At 39.1% G+C, this 25,460-nt stretch overlaps 1 protein-coding gene across 5 annotated transcripts in view; it reads right to left on the bottom strand.

Annotated features, from left to right (window-relative positions):
- Positions 1 to 10,679: 10,679 nt before the first annotated feature.
- The window catches only part of TANK (TRAF family member associated NFKB activator), a 31,964-nt gene continuing 17,183 nt past the window's right edge, over positions 10,680 to 25,460 (bottom strand). For 4 of the 5 annotated variants that reach the window (XM_069020825.1, XM_069020827.1, XM_069020826.1 and 1 more), the window contains 5 exons: positions 22,000 to 22,179; positions 20,621 to 20,697; positions 18,402 to 18,520; positions 16,152 to 16,732; positions 10,680 to 11,837 (listed from right to left, as the gene is read on the bottom strand). In XM_069020825.1, coding sequence (XP_068876926.1) covers positions 11,670 to 11,837; positions 16,152 to 16,732; positions 18,402 to 18,520; positions 20,621 to 20,697; positions 22,000 to 22,179 — 1,125 coding nt within the window. In that variant the 3' untranslated portion in view covers positions 10,680 to 11,669. The remainder of the gene's footprint in view (positions 11,838 to 16,151; positions 16,733 to 18,401; positions 18,521 to 20,620; positions 20,698 to 21,999; positions 22,180 to 25,460) is intronic. The other variant, XM_069020830.1, reaches the window with a different exon arrangement.

A 25,460-nucleotide genomic window follows, 5' to 3' on the forward strand; every position in this document is an offset into this window, starting at 1 on the left:
AATAAAGCAAGCTGGTTTACTGCGGCAGGCTGGGGAAAATATATAAAACCAATCCTTCAATTACTTTGTCTCTGATGAGAGTATCCATAACAAACGTAAGAGTCCCATGTAGCACGGAACATCTTTTCAGGGAACTGGACAAGCGTCCTAAACAAGAACCAAAATGACCTAACTTTTTTGGGTTTGGTTGGTTTTTTTTGGGTTTTTTTTAGACATTTGGTGGGGGGCGGAGGAAAGGGTGAATAGCCACGACTCCCTGCTTTCGAGAGTTTCAGCTACAAGGTATCCCCCTTTTTTTTTAAATCCCCTGAAGTTAACTTTCATGATGGAGAAAAACTCGGCAGGACAACAAAGCTTTGATCTTTGTGTGAAGAAAGAAAGTAATAGAGTGAAAGTCTCTCCGGAGGGTAATTATTCTTTGGCCGCTCAGGCAAGAAGTTCCCTGTCACTCTTAAGATTAATATTAAGGTAGCTCTGCTATACTTTCCCATATTAAAAAAAAAAAAAAAAAAAACAAACCAAAAAAAAAACAAAAAAAAACCAAAACAAAACAAGAAAAAAAAAACAACAAAAAACCCCCCAAAAACAAAAACCCTCCCCAGAATGTTATACTATTAATTGCCAATTTGCATATGTGTGCAGCTGCTGTTTTGGCTCCGATCTTCCATCCGATAAGCTTGCTGGAGGTATCACAGAGCACTTGGCAGCTTTCCTATTTGAAAAGAAAGCCTTCCTAACTACAGAACAGCTGATAGTCTATCAGTGATAGACCCTGATGGCGTGAATTACAATTACACTACTTTTCACACTAAATCTGGGTGATAGCTACTTGGAAAGAAGTTTCATCATTTTTTACCACAAACTGGAAAAAGAATTACATGGTCATGCTGTGCTTTTAAAGGCAGTTTGGTTCACTTTTGTCTATTTAACACCTAATTCCGAGGAGTCCATAGGCATCTGGAGATCTGAACGTCGCGTAATGAATTCACTGTTTAGATGGGAGATTTTTTAAATCTACCTCAAATTACATTTATTAACAAGGCGAGCAGGAAGTGTTAGAGTTGTTAGACGCTTCATTTATTAAATAATTTGTGGATATTTTCAGTTGTCATATCCAGAGTCATGGGGGTTTACTTATTTTTTAATTAGCAATTCCAAAACAATGCTACCACAATTTAACAATTCATCACGTAATCTGGGGCTGTTCAGTTCAGCCACTAATGCTAGATAATTCAGATTGTTATTTTGATCTGTTGATAACTCATTTTGTTGTGATAGGAGAACTGCTGCCCTGAAATTAAATGCACGATTTCCTATGGACCTTGTTGCGACCTAGAAACTAACTCTATCATCCTTGTCTACCTATTTCTTAACGTTATACTTAGTATAGTAAAGCAATAGTAATTTTAAAATGTCACTTATTTGTTTTCTCACTTCATGATTGGTCTTTATTTCGCATTAATGTGTTTTCATATACCACTGCGGAGGAGGAGGTTGGGAGAAATGCAAGTGTCAAAGTAAATTTAATTGTACAAGTAAGTCACCCACATTGATGCTGAGGTCACGATGTCTAAACTTTTTCCTTTATATGTCAGAAAGTTAATTTAATGAGGTGCTACCCTGATAGTTAAATGTAGCTGCTTAAATATCTTATAAAGGCATGGTAGAAAGCCTGACTCCTGACGTAGCTAACCTAACAGAAAATAGACTTTGTTTTCCTTTTTTAGTTGCTTGCTTTATTAGATTTCTCACTCTCACAGATTATCCAAAAACTACCCATTGATTGATCGCCCGTAGAGCTGCATTTGGTGTAAAGAAAAACTTCACAGCTTTATTGGCTCCCAGGAGACAAAACAAACATAACAAGATATTCGTATTAATACAAACAATGCAACAAATGAGAAAACCATCACATTTAAATAAGATGGTAAAATCAGTCCAGTGTACATCCCAGCCTCTGATATAGCAGACATGGCAGTTCAACTATTCACCAGTGTTCTCAGGCACGGGTCCCTCTGGGAGTTGTGTTACTGCTCACAGCATCTCATCACCTCAAACAGTTAACCTCAGAAAATGCCACCAAGTAAAACTTTCAGAACCCAGTTTAATGGTATTTCACTGCAGCTTTGCAACCGTAAATACAAAGGTTGAGATTAGTCTGTTTCTTCAAAAATATTTTGAACAAGGTTTTGGGGTTTTTTTGCGTGCTTGGACCTGGAAGCTGTTACTTATTTTTTTTAGGGCATCACATATCTGATCTTAATAAGGCATTTATTTTGAGAAGAGAAAGCGTGAAGATTCGAACTTTCTGCCATTTCTTCTGAAGACAAAGGAAGGGATGTGTCCCTTTAGCCTAGGTTAAAAAAAAAAAAAATCTAAGGAACAGTTTTATTTCTAAAGAAAAAAACTTTCCCTCCCAGCACAAATACACCGACGCATGCCACAAACATTTTGTTTAAAAGAAAGCTAATGCCCTCTTAGCTTCATCTCAGAAAGGAAAGGTACCAGTTTTGAGGAAAGCAAGCTGGCAAGTCCACTCTCTGTGTTACTTCCTACAAAGTCTTCATCAAAAGATGCAACCACCCTGTTACATAGTAACATTTTCTTCACCACATTTTCTAATAATAACAATTTTCTTCACTCTTTAATGGAAAAGTCACTTAGGCCCAGTGGGAAATACAGACCTTCTGAAATGCTATGGGAGTCTTATAATCCTTATCATCTTGTTACCCTCATGCAAAAGCTAAGAAATTGCTGTTCTGCTATTCTGGTGATAGCTTTTTCTGGTGACCTTATGGGCTACTAAATCAAAGTGAAGCTGGACTTGGTGGCCACGTTATTCCTTTGAAGCCCATAAGAGATCTGACAGGTCTGAGAATCGCATCACTTTCCGGGTCTTGCGTCCATTTTCCACCAGGTGGTGAGGTCGAAGATGGCTGAAGGGGACTGCCTTTTCTTCCCATGTTTGTAGTGTTCAATGGGTGTTTCTTGGCATTCCTGCTATTCTACATGAAAAAACCCAAGACTAACTTATAAATTGCTACTGCGGTTACACCTGTCACATTTCAATGGGCTTGTAAGCTTGCATACGTGGCTATGGGCTCTCTGCTAATGACATCTATGTTGGTCTTTATGCACACTTGACCATCGACCACCCACACGCTTGCCACGACAGAGCTTTGTGTGGAACATCAGGCACACGAGGTACACAGTATCTGGTTGTCTGTGTGGGTATCGCTTAGATCGCCTCTTTTGTGGGTAGGTCAGTGAGACACATGAAGGAGCAACATGCACATGCTTAAATGATAAAAGTTTAAAAGTAGAACTAAACAATCTTTAAAAGAATTTGTGAAGCATACAGCATTTTCTTCTCTTAGAAGAGGCATTCACAGGTTACTGCACATGTCTTCAAAGAGTTGCATTTGCAGTCATGGCATATATTGCCAAGTTATCACTACACATAGTAAATTTTAAAATGATGACTCTTAATTTCTTGCTAAGGTGTAGGAAGATATTTCATAACCGATATAACATTTCATATTACTTTCTAGCTGCGTATTCCTGCCTGAAATGCCTGTGTGTGTACACAAAATTATATGGAATAAAAACTTTGGAAGAATTATGAGAGTAGCATGCTGAAAGAGATTTCAGAAATGATATATAAGAATGAGAGGAAGTATGTTAGAAGTAATGGCAGAAGTATGGAAGAAGTAAATTAAAGGTAGAAGTAAACCTGCTGTTTCTCTTCCCTGGGCAGAAGGAGCTCTAAACCTAGCAGCTTTATTCTGAAAGATTTTTATAATTCTTTGAATACTTAGGGACACTAAACTCCCTGAATAAAGAAATCAGATTAATCCATCCTAATTAGGGATATTCCTGTTGCTACTGTCTTGTATCACTTGATGCAACTGGGAATCTATAAGTAACAAGCTTATTTGATCTGTATTAACTGCAGTTAAATGGACACATGGATAAGAACTCTATTAAAAAAACAGTGTATGCGATTTTGGCTGCTGAGTCTCCGTGGGCTTTCACATCTCGGATGGCATGGAGCCCGAGGTTTCTCTCCCGTGATCCTATTGAGCTTGGACGTGGCTTTTTCTACGCCCCCACCCTTATGTCCAGAGTTATGTACATGTTTCCACATATTAAAAATGCAGTCTATACTGCTCAGATTTACAACACTATCTAAGCCTCTCCAGACATATCCATCACCAGGTCTGTGCACTCCGAATGGTACCACTCCAGCCAGCTAGTTCCTCTGGGTGGTTCTGTACTGGCAGAGAACTTGCATGAAAATACAATGATATTTTTTTCCTGCTCACCTCACGTTCTGTACCTCCTCCTACAATTACTGTAGTCCCTTTAACCCCACAGAAACCTCCAACACTCGACTGTTGATAAATTGGTAGGTCAGATAGCCTTTCACCTGGTTGTCACCACTGGAAAAAGTGCTAATGGACATTTGTAGATAGGATTGTCACCTGACCAGAGGCTCAGTTTCTGCTGCACAGGCATGGGCTTGTCACACAAAGCCTCGGCTCCACACATTCTGTCCATATACTCTTTTGCATGCACACTGACCCCAGAATAGCTTCTGTGTTTTTTCAGGGCAACTGTTATAAGCAGATGTTCTTATTAGAACATCTTAGAACATCTTATAATCCGCGATCTCAAGGACTTGTTTCATTCTGTTATCCCGTGTATGTGGAGTAACCCATGTACAGGAGGCTTGTGATGGTTAGAAGGGCAGTTGATCAATTAAAAACAAACAAACAAAAACCCCCAACAAACTACACCTCTCCCGAAAAAGGCAAAAAAACCAAAACCAAAAAACAAACCCCAACCGTTATTTGTCATTCCTTTGCTGGCAGTCAATTATAAAGAAGAAACTTTGAAAGACTGCATGTCAGCAATGTCAGGAGGGGCAGCAGTGCAGATGTACTGCCTGGGTTCATCCATCATTACCTAGCAAATTAGCTGACTAGCTTGTGGGCAGGTACAGAAGCCCTGGCAGGCAAGCAAGAGAAGAAATTATTTTTGCATATCTTCTGTGAATCTCCAGGGAATTCAGTGGCATTCTTGATCTCAAAAGCTTGTAATTAAGAGGATGGCATCTTTGGGCTGGAGAATTCCAGAGAAAATCATTTTCACAGCACCTAGAGGGCTCGATGTTGTGCTTGATGACAGATGGGAAACCTTTATGAAGGCTCCATAACCTTTTGCCCTTAGAGACTGTACTTTTGACACTGCAGAAACTGGGAGGATATAGATGTTTTTATTCGGGTGATAGTGTGGTGATTTTTTAAAACAACGAGTCATTTATTAAAGTATTTTAATGAACTATACAAACAGCAAAAACCTGACAAAGCTTGTGTCACTGCTGAGAGCGAAAACATAACTATTAACTATAGAGTGTTTTGCTTATGGAGACTTTTCTATTGCACGCAAATCAGATATAGGAAAAGACTAGCATATAGAATTTCATGGTTTCATCTTTTCAGATCATGACCTCAGGAGTGTCATGCCACTCCCATTAATCCTTTTCTCAACTTAAAGATCCCTGTGAATATGAATAAAGTTGTATTTTTAAAATGAAAGAAAGAAAGAGAAAACAAGACTCATTCACATTCCGAGTCTGCTTTCTGTCTCACACGTATTACATTTCACAAAACAGATAGAAACAATAGAGCTTATTAAGAAAAACTTGTTTTGAATGGCAAATTAAGCATAATGAAAATACACACGTTTTTATAAGTAGTTATTTTTTACACCAATTGAATATTTTAAACCTTTTTAAACTATGTGCTTGTCTCTGCAAAACGTTTTTCTTTTAGCTCATTTGCACCATATTACCCTGCTATATATTTTTATTTAAAATTTTAATTTGGTCAGTTCAGAAACCTAGATAAGCACAGCACCTTGTCTGTGGCCAGGCAGTAACCAATAGGGATGCCCTACCGTGGATATTTATGAGCAATATCAGAGTGGGTTTCCGGGCTGAACAGGCTGATGCATGGATTGCTCCACACTATGGCTTCTTAGGCAGGAAAAAAGTTATTATATTCGAGAAGATATCTCAGCATTCGTCTTTGATCCAAATACCTTTTTAGTGCAGTGTAAATCATCAAAATAGATATAATAATTTGTTTTCAGCTTGAAAACTTATGTGAAATCAAGAAACAATCCAAGAATCTTTTAATGAAAAGTAAACTTGACTTAATGAAAACTTATTTCTGCCTTTCATCCTTATGTACAGTTAAAAAAATATACAGATAATAGCACAGGCAAATTTTTATCTCCATCCCCCATATCTCTAAATTCAGAAGCACATAAAAAAGGGCACAGAGTTTATCTTAAATTTTGCTTTATACTGTAAATGTCTTCCTGATATGCACAAACTCATGTATTTAGTATATAAAATCTCTTAAAATATAAAGCACTCAAATGTAGAGCATTAAGGTGGACTGCATTTTTCTATTTCTTAGGTATTACAGCGATCTGGGAATTTATTTTTACAGCCTGAGATGTCAGTATGCCACAGAAGCATGAAAATCTCACCATCTGTATGCTCATGGACAATCTCATCAAGTACACTCAACGACAGACTTAGAATAACAAAATTTAAACGCTATTACTACCGCCTAGCTGTACATGCTCTCAAATCTATTTTAAATAGCATTCAACCTGAGTTATCGTGCTGCTTACCTCAGGCCTAAACCAGTTTATTCCAGTTTATTCCCTTTCAGTGTTTTTTTGTCCCCATGAATCCTACTGTAAACCAGGCACATGATATTTGAAATAACATTTGTTAAATTAAATGTGAGGTTACACACAGACTTACATAATTTAATTTGGCCAAGTGCTGATCCATAACCCAGTGAAGGTTTAGGAGTCGAGCAGTGGCTTCACCTGGCAGCTTACCTAATGTGCTGGGCAATGTCCTTCTGGATATGTGTTACTTGACAGTGCCAGAAAGCAAGGATATGTTTTAGTTGGAACTCTGTTATAGCAGACACTACATAGTTTAGATTAACTCCTTTCAGTAGTACAGCATCAATGTGTTATTGCCTTAACATAAAACATACAGATTATGTAAATCTGTAATAAATACTATTTTGAAGTGTATAGTAATCAAAAATCTTTCAGGGCAGGATGGAATGGAAACTGAGAAATATTGGAGAGTAAACATTCCAACGCTCATTCCTCTGCTTCTCCCTGGCAGAGCAGAGCACTTACTGTAGCTGGGCTGCTAATGCTCCAGCCCCAGGGTTTGCCCTGTGAGTAGTACAGAGCGTGAACTTCCTGGGAAAGCTAGGGCCAAAGAGATCCCTCAGAAAGCATTACTGCTGTCTCTGCAGACCCTGTTGCACTGTTTGTGAAAGGGAATGGCTGTTCCTGGTCTGAGAGAGGGCCAGACCTTTTAGTACCTCCTCACAAGGCGCACACTGTGTACATGCAGAGACATTCAGGCTTGCAAGGCCAAGCAATCTGGTAGGCAAAAGGCAGTGGCGGAAGAGAGGCCGTACCACTTGCTTATTGCATGTTTTAGCATTCCGAACTCCAGTTCCTGTGCAGAGCTGAGAGGGCAACGGAGCCCTTGGAGTCCATCAGTAATTAGCACAGCTCTGCATTTCCCTCACATCGGCGGCCTGGTCTGGGGTGCGGCAGCCTGCCAACCTGCTGCGCTGCCGGCTATGGCCTGGCCTTTGGCGGGGAGGAGGGCGCCGGGAGGTCAGCCCAAAGAACCCGCAGGACTCGTACGAAGAGCTCCTCGCCTCTGCCCCTTGCGGGGAGCGCACTGACGGGCTCCTGGCAGCCCGGGCGCCAAGGGCGAGGTCTGAAATCTACCACTGATAGCCAGCAGCCTGCCAGGTCCCCCGGCTGCCGCCAGCCCCGCTGCGCGGTCCCGCTGGAACTCTCCCTAGGTTACCACCTATGCCGGGTGCGGTGCCGCCTGCTGCGGAGGGGCCGGGGAGCGTTGGGCTTGCCATGCGGCCAGCGAGAAGGAGGGATCGCGGCAGGCAGGCAGGCGGAGGGAAGGAAGGAAGGAGGCCGGGCTGATTAGCATGCAGCAGCGCTCGCAAGCCCGGCTCCATTGTTTTAACACCTCCCCTCTCCTCCGCGCCAATCTGTCACCGTTCAGCAGGCGAACGCTGCTGCCTCGAATGCTGCTCTTCTCAAATGAGACGGATAATTAGCTGCCCCGCACGAATGGCGCACTCTTCTCACCCCTGATTGCTATCACCTTCTTGCTCCTGGCAGTTTTGACACCTCGTAATCAGCCTGCTGCTTTTTCTCTTTTCTTTCCCTATTTCTGATTTTTTCTCCCCCTTCCTTCTTTTCCTTTTTTTTTTTTTTTTTTTTTTTAATGCAATCCCAGTTGCCATTTGGATTGAGACTCCTCTGTTGAGTTAACCTTGTATGATTGCGGGGGAAAGGGGAATGTACGGTAGGGAGGGGAAGAAATCGCCTCCTCTAAGTCTCATCTGCTGAGTGAACCATGGGTGGGGGTAGAAGCATCTCGGCTTGATCCTCCAGTGCTTTTGTTCGTAAGGAGGAACAGCCTCTCCTGAGCATCCTCTGAATTAATATTATCTCGGATAGAGAAGGATCGTTTTCGAGAGACTCCTCCGCTCAGTTAATGGAGTAAAGACTGCATTTCTGTTATCTGGTTAAATACAGCCATACGGGGAAGGGATTTTAAAAGTAAGTTCGCAAGGCCAGGAAGCTCCCTCTTCCTCCTGGGTAGGCAGGGGAAGGAAGGTAACTTCCTCAGCCTCTTAGAGCGAATTCACTGCTTCATGGGAGTCGGAAGAGAGATCTGATTGGAGTGCGAGATGGCAGAGGGAACTTCTTTCCTTCTGATTCTAGAGAAATAAGAGATCTCAGTTAATGCTCTGGTGATTTCTGCGAGATTTTAAAAAACAGAGGACTCGTGGAATCTGTCATAGGAGCGTTTTCCTCTCCTCTAACAAGCAGTGACAGTCTAATTACTGGAGCTACGAGCAGCTGTCGAGTTAGCCGGAGCAACAGAGGAGCTACATGTGTTCTACCCGGCCGCCGGCACTGAGCTCTCGCAGCAGGCTGAGGCAGCCGTACCGCCGCAGTGTCCCTCAGAGAGCTCCCGATAGGAAACAGGAGCAGTTTGTTTCCTTGCGAGCGCTCCCGCGAACGCTGGCTGTGGGTTCACGCGTCGCGCACCGTCAGCGCGGGGCGGGGTGACAGTGAACTCGTACGGGAGCCCTGAAACTGCTGCAGCCCCGGGTCTCCCCCCGAGGGGGGGGCTCCGCTGGCCCTGGCAGAGTTGGAATTCGGTAGAACACCTTGGCACGGGTTTGCTGCTCTTCCTGTCCTCTCAAGTTCCTTCCACCATATTTATTATTTTTAATGACATTCTACTTCCCATTTGGATTCAACCTCCTCGGCTGAGTTGAGCTTGTGTGGAAGAGGGAGGGAAGGGGAGGAATACTGAGTCTCCTCTGGTGAGTGTAATAAAGCAGATGTCCCTGCTGGCAGCAGCAGCCTCCTCCAGGAAAGCTGTATAAGGGGGGCCCTTTCAGGGACCGCACTCGCCTCCCACTTCGAGTCGCTCACAACTGCTTAGCGGGAGATTTATTTATTTATTTATTTATTTATTTATTTATTTTTATTTAAAACCTCAACTGGTGCCCCTCGCAGTGGTCTGATCGGTGAGCCTATCTGGATGCCCTCAGGCAGCAACAGTTTTACGCAAGCAGTTTAAACAGCTTCCTAAAACGCAGGAGCCCTCACAGTGGGAGATGGATGGGTACTGCTGGTCGACGAGCCTTCGGTCAGCCGTGTTCCCTCACCTCCTGCCGCCGTCCCCGCTGTGCCCTGGCTGCGGGGGACCCCAGGCTGCCTCCAGCAACAAAGAGCCTTGTCCCTGCGCGGGGACTCGGGCTCGGCGCAGGGCTCCCGGCTCTGCCAGCTCAAGGGCTCCTGTGGAAAACGCATCCACGCGTGGGGGCGGGGGGGAGAAACAGATGACTTTATTTTCTTCAAAGGTGATTCGCAGTTTGTTCATCTCTTAATAACGTGAGCTCCTGAGCTCGAATTTCACGGTTGAGAGGACGAGTCCGTGCTGTGTGTCGGGCTGGCTGGAGATGTGCGAATCCCCTTCCCTCCTTCCAAGCCTGGAACTTGTGCCTCTCCCGGGCACCACCCCCAGTCGTGCTCTCTGGGGAGGTGCTTCACGCGCCGCACGGCGCGGCCGGGGCCGAACATCGCCTCTGCAGCGCTGCGGACCGGCGAGGGTTTAGAACTCCGAAGAGTAACAAACTCTTCCTCCAGGTCATGTAGCAGACATGCACTGTACACTGCTGTTTATTACAGTACGCTCTGTTGACAGCCCATCACAAACACGACATGTTTAAAATAGAGAAAATAATTGCAGAAAAATCCATTTCTAAAAATTACGCAGGTGTTAATTCTTCCAGAAATTTGTCACCTGCAAACAAATCTTTAAAAAGTGTTGTGCTCTGCTGCTATGAAAATATTAATGCTAATTATCAATATCAGGGCTAAACTCTATATTCAGTTCAAATGCAAAAAGCAAGCACCCTTTATCATTACTTTAAAATACTTGGCAACACCCCTATTTTTAAATTTGATATCAGTAAATCTAGAAAATGTGCAAACTTTATCAGACTGCAATGTTTCAACTAAACACAAGTTTTAATTGCATTGAGAAAGCCACTAAGCATATTCACGTTAAAAATAAAGTCACTGAGATTTGGGTGATTAGGTGATCTCCTTTCATTTCTAGTCTATACCAGACTTCAGCTATCCATCACAGCAGACCAGAAGGGAAGGCAAATAATCTTTGGTACTATTAGTTTTGGAGAAAGTTTAACCTTTCCTATCCTTCACACTAATATAACCTGTTTCCTGAAAGCTTTTTTAGTAATTATTAATGCTATAAGGGTACACAAACAAGATAATTATTTTTTTAATAACATGTAACAGATATTCATAAAATCATTACTGTTCCATTTTGGCAAAAGGGTCATTTATGTGTTGCTTTTGATTACTCTCTTTAGTAAAAAATTCATCTGGGAAAGTCACCCATTCACTTGTGTTACTAGTGAACAAGCCTATCTTAATTCTGGCACACCTGGCATTCAGCTACTGTGATAATTTTACAAGAATCTGTATTAAGAGGTTCACTATCATAAGTTAAATTTGGGAATTATATAATATAGATGAAAAATGAGGGCCTACTTCTCCTCCTGTTTACTTCAAGGAGAACATAATCACATCGCTGGATATTGTAAAAAAAATCCTAGCATTACACCAATTTTTGCCAGTCAGATTAAGGCATTAATCCTGCAAGTCTACATTCATAAATATAATCACAACTTCAGGCCTATTCAGGCAAAGATTAATTGGAGAAAAAAAAAGTATTTGACACCACTCTCAAAGTTAATAGTGAAGCCTAACAAACAATAATGTGAATTACAGTACTGGGTGACTTAGTTTCATTTTGCCTTGTCAAAAGACAACTAAAAATGTGCTTATCTGACAAACAATTTCAGTCATGAGTTCTTGTTACAAGAAGTCTTAATTCTTAAACTCTTATCATATCTATTGAATAAAAAAAATGTATAAATGTATGCAAAAACAGTGAACCATTGAATTCTCATACATTAAGATTGTACTTTAAAGTGGGAATTGAGATGCCGAAGAAAATCTTCCTTAGATGTTAGAGATGGTGGGAAAACTTCTCGACAGAATTCACATATTCCACACTGATTCAGTTCAGAGTCTGCATATGCTTGTGCCAGCAAATCATTGTCTCGAGGCTGCCAAATGAGCTAAAAGAAACAGAAAATTATTATTGCTGAGGTTTACAATGTGGTTTACATTATGCTGTAGTTTATATTTATATTGAAGAAAAATACCTGCCTCTTTAAATTAGGATTCGTTTACACCTGCCTGGCCAGAGACATTAACTAGAGAGTTCTCATTTAAGAAAAGCAAGATAGGACTTTGTTTTTTTTGAAAGTTCTATAAACACACTATCGTTGCAAATATTTAAAAATACCTTGGTATCTATTAACAATAAATACTGCCATGAGCAGAAGTCTGTAATATCAGTCTGGTACATACTAAAGCTTTTCTTTAACTTTGCATTTCAGTATTTTACTGTAGAAGTCATACACAATAGCCATTTAGAAGGAAAGAGAAAATACATTTTTACCTTAGAATAAAGTGTTTCTTGTACAGAATTAATATGACTCATATTTTATTTCCATTCTTATTGACATATAAGTAGTTTTCAGTTTACTTCAAAAATTACTACATCACTGTCATGGCTTAAAGGTACTTTGCTCTGGCTGCCTCTTAGTATAAACATGTCACAAATAATCTTGTTTGGGATTCCTTCTGCCATGACAGCATCAAACTCACTGGGACCATCTGAGTATCTATCCATGCATTCAGGCAATTCCGTAAACTATGTTGTATTTGGTTCAGCAGCTGCACTGCTCTTGGTCCCTGAGATAGTTAGTTTAAAGCCAGCAAGTCTGTTTATTCAACATTGGAATTCAAGGCACTTAAGCCCAGAGTCTAAGCATACACTATTTAGAATTGTACCAACTAGGAATCAAAAAGTCTTGTACCAGTTTTCAAAGTCAAGCTAAAAATAAAGTTTCATAACTTTAGTATTAGCAACACAAGATCAAATAGTTATGTTCTATGGCCAGGGCAATCAGGTTTTGAGTAAATTGAAAACCAAATGCCTCCTGTTGTGACTACACAGTAGAAAGAATGGCAGCAAGCTGGTATGAGCTGTAGCTGGGGATGGAACTTAAAAGTGAGAGTGCCCTACACGGGTTTTTTTGGCTCATTTTTTCCCTCTTGCTTCACTCACACATGGAAAGGCAAGCAAGAATAATTTACAAAGTAGTTTCTTTAGAATTTTTAAATTTCTTGCTTCTGATACTTACCCAAGATTTTTAATTTTCAGCTTTTCTTTAAATTTCATCATGCCAAATAGTTAGAATCTATTGTTTATTTCTCCCACGATAACCTACTGTACAACTAAGCTGGCTTTCACAGCGGTTAAACCTTTTTAAACCACCCTGAACTTCTTGGGAGTCAATTTCCTGCCCATTCTGTATTTAAACAGTGTTTAGCTTATCACATAGAAATAGCAGATTTACTGTCTTTCATTATGGTCAGCAATCCATATAATTAAATTGACTAATTAGTAATTAAGTGCAATCACACCACTTTTTTCAGCTCAAAGAGTCTACTTATTGTATGTTGCTGGTGTAAATTGCATATTAAATCTATCTAGACACTGACACACTTAAACAAGTTAACACACTTAAACACACTACATAAATGTGTTTAGAATTACTTGTTTCTGATATGATGTAAAGCACTGTTTGAAAAAAAGATAAAATAGCAATGTAAAAACTATTTGTTATCTTGGAAACATAACAAGGGGAGGTACTCATCCAGCAACCCACACATGCAGGCACTTAACTTCCATTTCTTGAGTGCTGAGATTGTGCTTAATATCCTTGTCAGAATAGGGATCTGTTTAAGCAGACGTTCCATTTCAAAAACATTAATATTCAGATTAATAGACTACTGTTTTGCTTTGAAAATCATGAACATACTTGCAAGTATTTTTGGTGGAAACAACTCCCTCAAACTGCAAATACTAATAAACATGTGTAGCTATATGAAAGTCTCAGCTAAATGTAGTCTGTAAAATCCTAGGTTCACTAATATCCATGTGTATTTTAATCTGCTGCTCTTTTCAGTCACGTTTTTTTTTTTTTAAAGTTACATTCTAAGAAAACAGTACTGAGTTTTTAGATTTAGTATCCACATAGAAGGAAAGAGCTAAATTTATTACACCAACTGAGAGCAGTTCCAAGAACTTACTGTTGCCAAATCTATTGCATTTATGGGGTTTTCCATTTTATAAGTTAACATATGTAGTAAATACTTGAAAGTTTTATCTACACTAGGAAAAAAAAAGAGAGGTATATAATTCACTCCTTTTTGACTCTTCCTTCATTTTTTGAAGGGATGATAGAAGCTGTAAGCAGCATAACCACCCCCCAGAAAGGTGGTAAAAATACTAAGGACTAATTTATGCATAAATTTTGCTAAGGTTAACACAGTGAAAAGGGCATGTATACAAGTAACTTTAAAAAAATTAGTATTTTAATCTACATATGTATTATCTGTGATCAAATCTTTAGCACAACTTACAGTCAGAAAAACCTCTAGAGCTGAGTCCAATTAATTGGGAAAATACTTGAAAACCTATTTTTAAGGCAAGTGAATAAAGGTGATGGATATTTAAATATACTGATATGTACAGATGTATGTTTAACGGATTCTAAAGTAATACTGGCTTGTTTCAAACAAACTTCTGGATAAGAAATAACATTTTAATCAATGCAGTGCTATTGTAGATATGACTTTGAAATACTGAAACAGTTCACCGTTAGTTTTCTTTTTCTCTGAGTGTTAGCATTAGTACATTTTTCTCCACAAAATAGATCATTCACATTTTAAATGCTGGCTCCAAATTAATTTCCTTATTTTGAAGAAATACCAATGGACAAAGGCTTGCTGCTATTCAACCACTGTTCTGTACTTTTTAAGCTGCATACTCCCCTATCAATTTATAACCACATACCAGCTGTTTCACTTGCTGTAATGTACAATGCAGGGTGCCATCTATTGAAAAGGAATACACAGACTAACTAGTAAAAGAACAGGCTGGAAAGGGAATACAGAAAAAGAGGATAGTAACAAGCAATGGAGTGAATGCTTCACAGTTCCACAGGAATTCTACTAGCAGTAAAATAAATGTGTTAATTTGTTTAACTTAGTCACAACTTTAACTGAGGACCCTCAATGAAAAATACAATAAAAACTGAAATTAATAAGTTAGTATAGAATTGAGATCTCCTACATTACAAACAGGTATTTAAAATACCTTTTGAAAAAATCAAGCTTTTTGTTTAAAACAGCAATCTTTCAATGCTTTAAAATTTTCCCTCAAAAGTGGTTTGCAACAGAAAATTAAACCAGACTGGGTAAGTTTTAGGAGAAGGAAACATCCAAGGTATCATGATGTCCTACAAACACTTTCCAAATGCTAGTTTTGCATGTCATGCAGTGACCAAATGAGAGGTAATGCTCTTCTGCTGCATGTACCTTGTCATTAGGAAAGAACAGAAAACTTCATCCATGTAAATAGTAAAAATATGTGAACTCCACCCTCAGAGAATTCCTAATTATCACTATTTGCTTATTCTTGAAAATCTGTCCTTTCACAAGGTACCAGAAAAGCCACAGAAACAAAAAAGCCCACAAAATCAGTCTATAAAGCTCCATAATTTTGCCAGCTTTCAGCTGAGACAGGATGTTGCACAAAAGAAGCAAAGTATTCAGAGATGTGAGTGTCAGAACATGACAATGTTTTTCTGCATTACAGTAACTGGGCCTTGTTTTCAGAAGCTCCCATGGACTTCAGGCTATAACTGAAATTTAAGCCCAAATTACATACATAAACCTAAAATAAAGTGTTTTAGTGAACTTTCCTTCATTTGAAAAAATAATTATGCTTTTTTCCTACAATGACAAAAATTTAAGTTTCTTAGAGCAGAGAAATAGGGTGTTGTTGATACCTCAGACTGAGACAAAAAGTAGCTATTTTTTCATAGTGGAAGTATTTATCTGTGTAGCTTTTTAATTGGTCCATTTTTCATATTCTCTGCTGTACATGAAAAACAATTAAAACAAATGTGTGCCCTATTCAACTGAGATCCAGGGTAGAAAGAAAGCAATCTAGGGGGCAATTTAGGATTAATGACAGCTTTGAAATAGATATAGAGCAATTAATATCTAGAAGAACTGAAATTTGTACAACCATCTAGTGCTTATGTCTGCTTATATTCCTGACGTCTCACTGGAAAAGCATCTGGTACACATTCTCCAGTATTAGGAAGAAGAACTGACAAGAGATATTGTCTTAAAAAAAGACTGATGAGGTATTTTATAGAATATATTAATCCCATCTCAAAGATCTTTGCAAAATGTGTGTCTGAATCATTACCATTTTTTCAAATGTAGAATATTTATAGAAAAGATACCTGGTGAGGACCTCTGACAGTTGTTCCAGCAGCTTCTAAAGAAAAAATTACTTCAGGTACACCCTGGTTTGTGTGCTTAGGTACAAATGTGAAACCACTGTCTGTTGTTTTCAAACATGGTCTGTCAAAGATATTTTCTATGGGCATCTTTGAATGATCTGAGGGGTTTGTTTTGTCAACAGTAGTTAAGCTTTGTAAAGCTGAGGTCATGAGATCAATGCCATGAGCTTCAAATGAGTTAGGTTCCAATTTACTGAGGTTAACAGCACGGTCTCTGTGCTCCAGGTTAAAATGATGATCTTGAAGCATGTTTTCAGATATACCAGTACAAGGAACTGTTGGTTTTTCCTGAGTGCTCTGCAAGAAAGCAGAGTCATTGTCTGTAGGTGGAAACTTGACATTAAATTTAGAAAGTGATTCTACAGAGTTGTTGTCCTCATCTTGGCCCACTCCTCTTGGTGTGATAGATGTGATGCATGATGCACCTCTATTTATATCCTTTATAACCCGAGGCTTAAAAAGCTCTTCTGCTTGTTCATCAGTTTTATCAGTGCACTGTATCGGCATGGAAAACTGTATTTCTGTGAAGAAAGAATGAAGAAAACATTAAATAGTCCACTGAAGTATAATTATTAAAAATGTGGTGTTTGGATATTTTTTTTTTTTGTCTTCCTTCCCTGCTTTTTTTAATTGTTAATTTTTGCTCTTTAAAATCAGATTGCGGTTCTCTTTCACAAACATTAGTTCTGACACAAAAACTAGCAGAACAGAAATAAGAGGAAATAATTCTGGTCTAGTAATTATATTTCTCTTTGATTTATGGCTATAAACATTTTCATTTTATTGAAAATTATGTTGTCCCATACTCTTAACACATACTTGCATATTTACTGAAGTGTTCTGGCAGAAATAGAAGCTGGAACCCAAACCATTTCACACAGTGCCAAGAACATGCTAGGCACCATGAGCACGATTTTAGAAGGTATTCAGGTACCCAACTCCCACTGGTTTCCAAATTAGTTAAATATTTAAACTGAATAACTATTCAGAAATGGGACCATATTTTCCTTTTGTTTTGAGAATTTGCCCTTCATTTTTGGCACTATATTAATAAAAATGGTAATGGTTACTCCTAATCAGGCGAGAAAATAACTTCCTTAAAAACTGATCATGCAGCAGCCTTCTGACATCAGATAGTGTAGTAAAGTGGAACACAGAAGTACCAAATCAAATGTTAAATCTATATAGCTTTTGTCACGCATATCTTTGCATACAGTTGACTTAGGCACTTCTTTTATCCTCTATACAGCTTGTATCATGTATGGCTTTTCACACAGTGGAGTTAGGCACTTCTTTAGGGAAATCAAAACCATTCTGAAGTAAGTCGCCAAACACAGCTCCTCCAAAATTCCCACCCCCAAATAATGAAGTTATTAACATACAATCAGAACATCACAATACAGTACAGAGAAATTTGAAGCAACAAGATACATGTCAGCACTTCATGTAACAAAACTTCAAAAATGGATGACCTAAATTAAAATCAAGTGCTGAAATCAGCATCTTTTGCTTCAACTGTGTGCATTTGCCAGGTGCTTATTGAAATCACTTAAGAGTCTGATCCTACTATTAAGAAAAGCTAGTAGAGAATACCCAGAGCAGCTTACATTATATCAAAGGTAAGCAGAACCGGACATTCAGGACCCCTCATAGTTTCAACAAAAATCAAGCCTTCCCTTTGTTTTCAGGAAGTGTTGGATTAAGCTCTTGTCCCATGTAACAAAACAGTATTTAAAAGTCTGCACAAGGAAGTCTAGAAAATAAGTCCTCTGAGTCTCCTCAGTCCGGCAGATTTCCTCTAACAGATATGGGGCTAGAGGCATTCATAGCAGACATCTTTTGAACTGACAGCTAAATTAAAAGCAAGCAAGTGCTGTCATTCACACAGTATGGATGGGATATCACATGTAGTAAGTGCCTGCCTCTCACTCCAAGGGACAAAACAATTACAAGAGCCATTGATGTGATGACTGTCTTTTATAGCATGTGATTTGGAGCACTCGTCATAGAATGCCAAAACTGGCGGTGCGTTTTCTTGGTGAAATACTGAGCACCATGTGAACAGACTTGAAAAAGGCAGATGGTAAACAGTGGAAGTACTTCTATGTATGTGTAATTTGCAGTATTTTCAAATATAAAGCAAAGCTTTCAAACAGTTGAATCACAATAAGAGCTTAAGTATGATATTACCAGTTTCAGGTTCTGGCTTTATCTTAAATTTACTCAGTTGGTCTGTTTGTTCTCTGGCTAGCATACATATTTGATGACATTCTTCTTTCATGTCCTGGAAAATAGTCTCCAGACTCTCTCTGGAAGATCAAAATTGTAAATTAGAGTCAAACAATTCAGCTTGTTGTGACCTTTAATCTAGTCACACCCACAAACCAGAGAAAAACAATAGTATAAGCTACTTTTCTTGGCTATCTTGTTCCTCAACATATGTATACATATTTTTGTTCTCCTCAGTAAAAGCAAGCAGGAAAAAGAAAAGGAAATGTTGTCAAACGGCTGTTTAGTCATATCATACACATATATATTTGAGCATAGGAACTGACCCTGCAAGGACCATCCCCAAAAATCCAGCCTTTCAGTTCTTTCAGGTATTTTTGGGAAGAGTTTCTCTTTCCCAAGGGTACTGTTTCCACCTCATTCTAGGGAAAATAAGATGGTGCCACTATGAACATCAGTAGTTTTCTGTCGTTGCCGGTGCACTTCAGACTGCAGAAGAAGGAACACACAAGCATTTGTTACGGCTCTTTCCTTCTCTGTCTACCTGGGATTTTGGGGAGGAGTTTGTGAACTCATTGCCTCTGGTTTCATACAATATCATATGACTTTTCTTTTTATTTTGAGGGATTTGTTGTATTATATCTTTTCCAGAGTATCATATGGGAATTGGATATTTAGTTATCTGCACTGAGAATGGTAAAAATAGTTCATGCTGGTGTGAGTTCATTTGCCCAAAGGCACCGTTATTTAGTTACTGATGCATCCATAAAATTCCATTGTGAAATTTTGAGAAACTTGCTGAGTAATTTATATTTTTAAGCACAATATAATGGATTTTATAAAATGAACTTCAAAGATGAAAAAGTGAAGTTCGATTTGTGTTCTCTTTTGCATCTTTATATCAAAAGATCTCAAAAGGGATTTTTCTTTAATCTAGTGAATTGTTTTCCTTTTTTACTGCTTATTCATATAGCAGACTGTGTTCCTACTTCTGTTGTGTTTCTCTTTTTGAAGACACAAATGTCTATTTGTATCTCATTTGAAAAAAAATCTACAGAAGGAGTTAAAATTGCTACTGTTAACACATTCTGATGATTTTTCAGATGTTTTGATAAATAAGAAAAAAATTTGAAGTTTCTAATCAGAACTTTAAAATATAGCTATGATTGGATGAAGCAGTCTTAATTTGCTAGACATTTGTGATACTATAATCTTACTAGTGTAAGATTACCAGTAATCTTACCAGTCACATACCTCTTTCCAAGAAAACAGTAAAGTAAGGGAGCTATTTGAGAGCAGGGAGACAGAAGAGAGGTAAAGGTTTTTCATTTTTTTAGATATAAATCAAAAAGACAAACAAGTCTTTCTCACATTACAGTCTTATTTCCTCTTTTTCTTATCATAAAAGAGTAGTGAGCCAGACTAAAGATTCATGTAGTTCACCTAGCCTATGTATGGAAGTAGTCAAAAGCAGATGCCTAGGCAAGAGAATAAGAAGACAGCAAGAATTTATGACACTCCCCTAACCTCACCTTAGAGAATCTTCTATTTGACCTCAGCAAAGCTGTTAAAAGTGGCATTACTGCCTATCCTACGAAAAATGCAAACCTAAGATTTTGGTCAATATTTTTCCGAAATCACTGGCAGAAGAGGAAATCGACTGCCTTGGTCATAGCAGGGGCTTGCTGGCTTCAGCTTACAGATAAACTTGGTTTCAAACTCTCTCATTTAGGGTGGATCAGGCCAAGAATTATTTCTTCATGCTGCCTATCAGACCTCTTCCTGGCAGCACAGCAGGCTCCTGTGCTGTGCTGCCATTAGTTAATCCATAATGGCTGTACACTCCTGTCCAGAAGAGTTAATGCAAGGCAGTTAATGCTTATCCAAACCCCAGCATTAACATCCACTGCTGTTTCCCAGAGTTTAACCTCCTGCTGAACCAAGTGGCTCTCTTTCTCCCTCCCAACTTATTCTTACAAACTTGTAAAGCCCCAGCTATGACTCCACATAGTTGCTGGCTCTGTTATCTTCCTGCATTAAGTCTTTGACCTTTGATGCTCCCCCCTCCCGACTCCCTGTCCAGCCAGTTGTTAAGGTACTGTGTAGAAAAGAGGGAAATAGCTGGTCTTAATTACAGAAAAGACAAAAACAGATTTGAAAAATGCTGCAGAAGTATTTACCTTTCAGGCCTAGGTGAAATACCAGAGATTCCTAGAGATAATTCAGGCTTATCTGGAACAACTTTCTTACTTTTCACCTTGAAGTAAAAGATGAAAATATTGAGCACATTAGCATATTAATTTTGCGCTTCACCTTGATATGAATAAAAATTTCATGTGGTCCTTCACCCAGTCCTGTTGAAAGCTCTCAAAGCATTGTCAAAATAACAAAAGCAGTTCGTGTGAAATTCCTAGTTCTTTTTAGTTTAACTTATTAACTCAGTGTGGCATTTCTCTGCTCATACTCCCTTGAAAGGGAACTGGTTCTAAGAATATTGCTTGATTGTAATTCTTTTTCAGTCATGTATAAGGTAAGATTCTGTCTTCTGTATCAGCTTGTTACACAGCTATTTTACCTCTTAAAAAATCAATTTATTCACTGAAAATTTCAATGAACACATCGGAAGCGAAGATGTCAGGAGTTTTAGCAGTTTTTTAAATAAGTTATTAACTTTGACTACCACCGTGTGGTTCACTCCAGTATTACATAGTTTTACATCTGCCAGGCATTAAGGGAAGTTTTCATAATAACCAGTCATTAAACTGCAGTTCCACTAGAGCTACATTACCAGATGGCCTGGGTAGTTCATATGTGCTCCAAGTCAGACACGAACTTGAGCACGCCTGCCAAATCAGCTGATTTCAAAGATGTATAAGCTTAGAAATCTGTATAAGCTGATACACTGCCTATAGCCACAGGTCCATAGCCTACAGGTGTGTCTTACCTGTAAGGCTGAAGTGCAGCTGCAGCTCCTGTAGATGCATTTGAGCTGCCTTGCACCCAGCAACACAGAATACAAGTGCTTGTCACAGTAAGTTAAGCAATGCTCAGGAAGTCTAATAGCAACAAGTTACGTGTTGCTGTGCTCCTACCCTTGCCTGTGTTCACTTTAGATTAGGTAGCTAATATGTGTATACATGGTTAGATTCACATCAATGACTGCACTCTAGCTATCCCACAGGGTCAGAATACCACCCTGGATGCTATTCTGTAACAAAAATAGGGTGGCATAAAAATGAAAAATTCAACTCAGTCTTGGTCAAAACTTCAAACTGAAAATTATAAACCAGAAATGCTAATCAGGAGTTTTCACAAATATGAAAATTTTCAAGACATACCATAAAATAATTAACACACAAATTAACCAATATGTATTTAATGGTATTCCCTATGTGCTTTATATAATTTGACAATTTCCTAGTAATTATAGAATTCTGAAATTTAAAATAAGTTTATTAGAATAATTAGTATGAATTCCAAACATTTCATGTTTGAAAGAAGTAATAATTTACAAATGTTTGTCTTTTTCATTTTATCTCTACTTGGTTTCTTATCTTACCTCCCTTTTATACGTTGGCATCTGTATACCCTTTTGCGCTTCATTTAATTCTTGCAATTTGCTTTTCAGATTTCTTATTTTATCATCTTGATTGGAAATAATAGATAAAAGCTTCCTTTCCTTTTGATTGCTTTTGTCCTCAAGTTGCTTCAATTTCATGCTCTCACTGTCTAACTGTTCCTAAAAAATAATTTTAGAAACACCAGTACAATTAATATAATTGAGGCTTGTGGAATATCACTATTCAGCAGTCTATAATAGGCTAAATGTAGGTTTTGCATCATAAGTAAGGGTCAGTCTTGTTTATTACATTATTAATTTTCAATTGATAGTAAAGACCTTCTACCACTACACATAGATGTAACTCATCATGGGTGATTACTCAAAACAACTGTATCTTCTGAATTTCTGAAAGTCATGTTAGTGCTTATACAAAATAAAGACACTCAGTTCACTTACTGTATCATTTACATTAGCATTTTATCTATAATATTTTGCATATATGATACATAAAATAGTATTTAATTAATTTCAATCTTATACCATTTTGAAGATGGTGATAACTCTGCAAATTGAGCAAACCCAAGAACACAATCACACAATCACAGAATCCTAGAATATCTCCAATTGGAAGGGACCCATATGGATCAAGTCCAACTCCCTGCTGCTCACAGGACTACCTAAACCTAAACCACAGAACTAAGAGCATTGTCCAGACACTCTGAATTCTGACAGGCTGGGTGCCATGACGGCTTCCCTGGAGAGCCTGTTCAGTGACCAACAACCCTCTCAGTGATGGACCCTTTCCTAATGCCCAGCCTGAACTTCCCCTGATGTAACTTGATTCTGTTGCCTCGTGTCCTATCGCTGCTCACCAGGGAGAGGAGAGCAGCACCTCCCCATCCACTGCCGCCCTCAAGGGAGTTGTCAACTGTGATGAGGTCACCCCTGAGCCTTCTCTTTTCCAGGCTCAACAAACAAGTGACCTCAGCTGCTCCTCCTAAATCTTGCCCTCAGAACCTTTCATCATCTTGGTCACCCTCCTCTGGACATTCTCTAACAGTTTGATGTCCTTTTTGTGGCACCCAAAAGTGCACACAGTGCTCGAGGTGGGGCTGCGCCATTGCAGAGCAGAGCAGGACAATCCCATCCCTTGCCTGGCTGGCGATGCTGTGCCTGATGCCCCCCAGGACACAGCTGGCCCTTTGGGCTGCCAAGGGACACTGTTGATTCCTATCAAATGGCCATCATCCCAAACCACATATCCCCTTCTGCAGGGCAGCTCTCCTGCCTCTCATCCTCCAATCTTTATGTATAACCAGGATTGTATTGCAAGTATTTCAGTCCTATAAAGATTTGTGGAATAAAAAGCCCTGGCTGCTCTCACTTTAATGATCCATCCTAGCAATTCATGGAACTTTTAACTATGTGGGATTTTTGTGGAATAAAGAAGAAAATAACAAACAATATTTTTAATATGCTCAAAGATAGCAGTTGCAAAAATTTTCAAGGAACAACCTACAGTTTAAAACTGCTGCTATGAAAACCTTATAGCTGTTAGTTTATGAAATCTAGAGAATTGTATCATGTCACAAAAAGTGTCCCCAAGACCCATGACTGTCTCTGCAAGAGAAGTAAGCCCAAAGGGTTAACTCTTAAAGAAGAATGTAAGTGAAACAAGGTTAAATATTCTGTAGACAGGTAAGGCAAGATGAAGAGGAAAGAAGCAACTAAGTGCTCTTTCACGACCTTTTGTTTTATTTTCAAATGGAACCTACATAGGGTGCGGTTGTGCATTTGCAGATTAGGTAGGTAGGGGCTACCTTGCTAGACAAAGACAGCCATGCAGGGATAGGTCCAGAGCTGGTTTACCAAGACACTGGCTGGCTAAGCATGGATGAGTGTACATGCAGCTGACACAACTGTTTAGCCTCAAAAAGTTATACTAGCTGGATAAAAAAGGAAAATCAGCAGAAAAACAGCTTTGAAGGCATTGGTTTATGGTCTCAATTGCGACTTTGAATAGCCAATCTACAGTAAGAACTTCAATGCAACTCCAGACTTGGGTGGTATCTTAGGGATGCAGATTAGGCCTCTTCTGCTCAGTGACTTCAAAACATTGTCTAAAAATGGCATGTCTCAATCCCAGCAAAACTCCTTAATCCTAACTCTTCTATGATTTGCATTTCTGGCAGGTCAAATTCAATTTCCCATGTAACTAAGGTAAGGGGATACAGCTTCTCCTGTGTGTTCCTTCATCATTATTTGCTGGAAATCCAAACACCTAGGAAAAAACTTTCATCAAAAGTAACACTTGCCCTTGAGGAACAATTGTATCTTAAGGACAGTAAAATAAATCACTGAGCCTGTGATACAGCGTAATTTATCTCTTTGAGACTATTAGAGCTCCAATTCATATGTGGGCTTTCAAAAGCCTTCAGATAACTAGAGGCACTGCAGTAATGGCCAGTAGTTCTCTTCCATTTCTCCTACATCTGCAGGAAGTGAGGACAAGATTTAAGCAAGCAGGGAAAAAAGCCACATAAGAAGAGCCATGCAACTGAAGACATTATCAGTACATACTGATGGAAATCATCATTCCTGTGCACTATCAGGATACCACGAAAAACATTGGAGAAACAATTACACCTTTTGGGATTTTTCAATAATACAACTCTTCATAGCTTGATGATCTTAAGAGTTTCCAGTGCTGTGCTTGGTGGTTTGCAATGATGTGGCAACCCTTATAAACTCACTGAAGTTTACAAAGCGAATGCTTTGTAAACTTCATAACCTCAATAAACTTTATAAATATGTCACACAGGTCATACCTGCTCAGTTAAGTACTTGGCAACACAATGGATCTTTTAAACATGCTGGTAGTAGCTGCCAGAAAAGTGGTTACATATGTATTATGAACAGATCAGTATCTTTTTTGCAGAGGCTTTATAGGATCAGAAGATAAATGAAATTGGAAGGATTTCCAGGGTTGTCTAGCTTCCAATAAAATCAGGGTCAGTTATGATGTCTGATCAGGTTACTCAGTTTGGTCTTGAATTTCCCAAGGACTGAGACTGCACAAGCTCTCTGGGCAACCTTTTCCCATGCCTGGCTGTCCTCATGGTGATATGTTTTCCCCTATGTTCCGTCTGAACCTTTTCTGTTTCATCTGCCCGTTGTCTCTTATCCTCTTGCCGTGTACCACCATTAAGAGCCTGGCTCCATCTGCCTGATGACCTGAATGTAGGTATTGGAATGCTATTAGCTTCCCCTGAAGCCACTTCTCCAGGCTGGACAAGAGCAGTCTCTGCATCTTCTCATGGGATATGTACTCCAGCCCCCAGTTATCTCAGTGGGGCTTCTGCTGAACTCACTGTAGTTTGTCAATGTTTTTCCTGTACTGGAGGTCCCTAAACCCGATGTAGTATTCTAGATGCAGTCCAGTGAACACTGAATAGAGG

The sequence above is a fragment of the Aphelocoma coerulescens genome, chromosome 7 (genome assembly GCF_041296385.1).
Source record: "Aphelocoma coerulescens isolate FSJ_1873_10779 chromosome 7, UR_Acoe_1.0, whole genome shotgun sequence".
NCBI classification, from domain to species: Eukaryota; Metazoa; Chordata; class Aves; order Passeriformes; family Corvidae; genus Aphelocoma; species Aphelocoma coerulescens.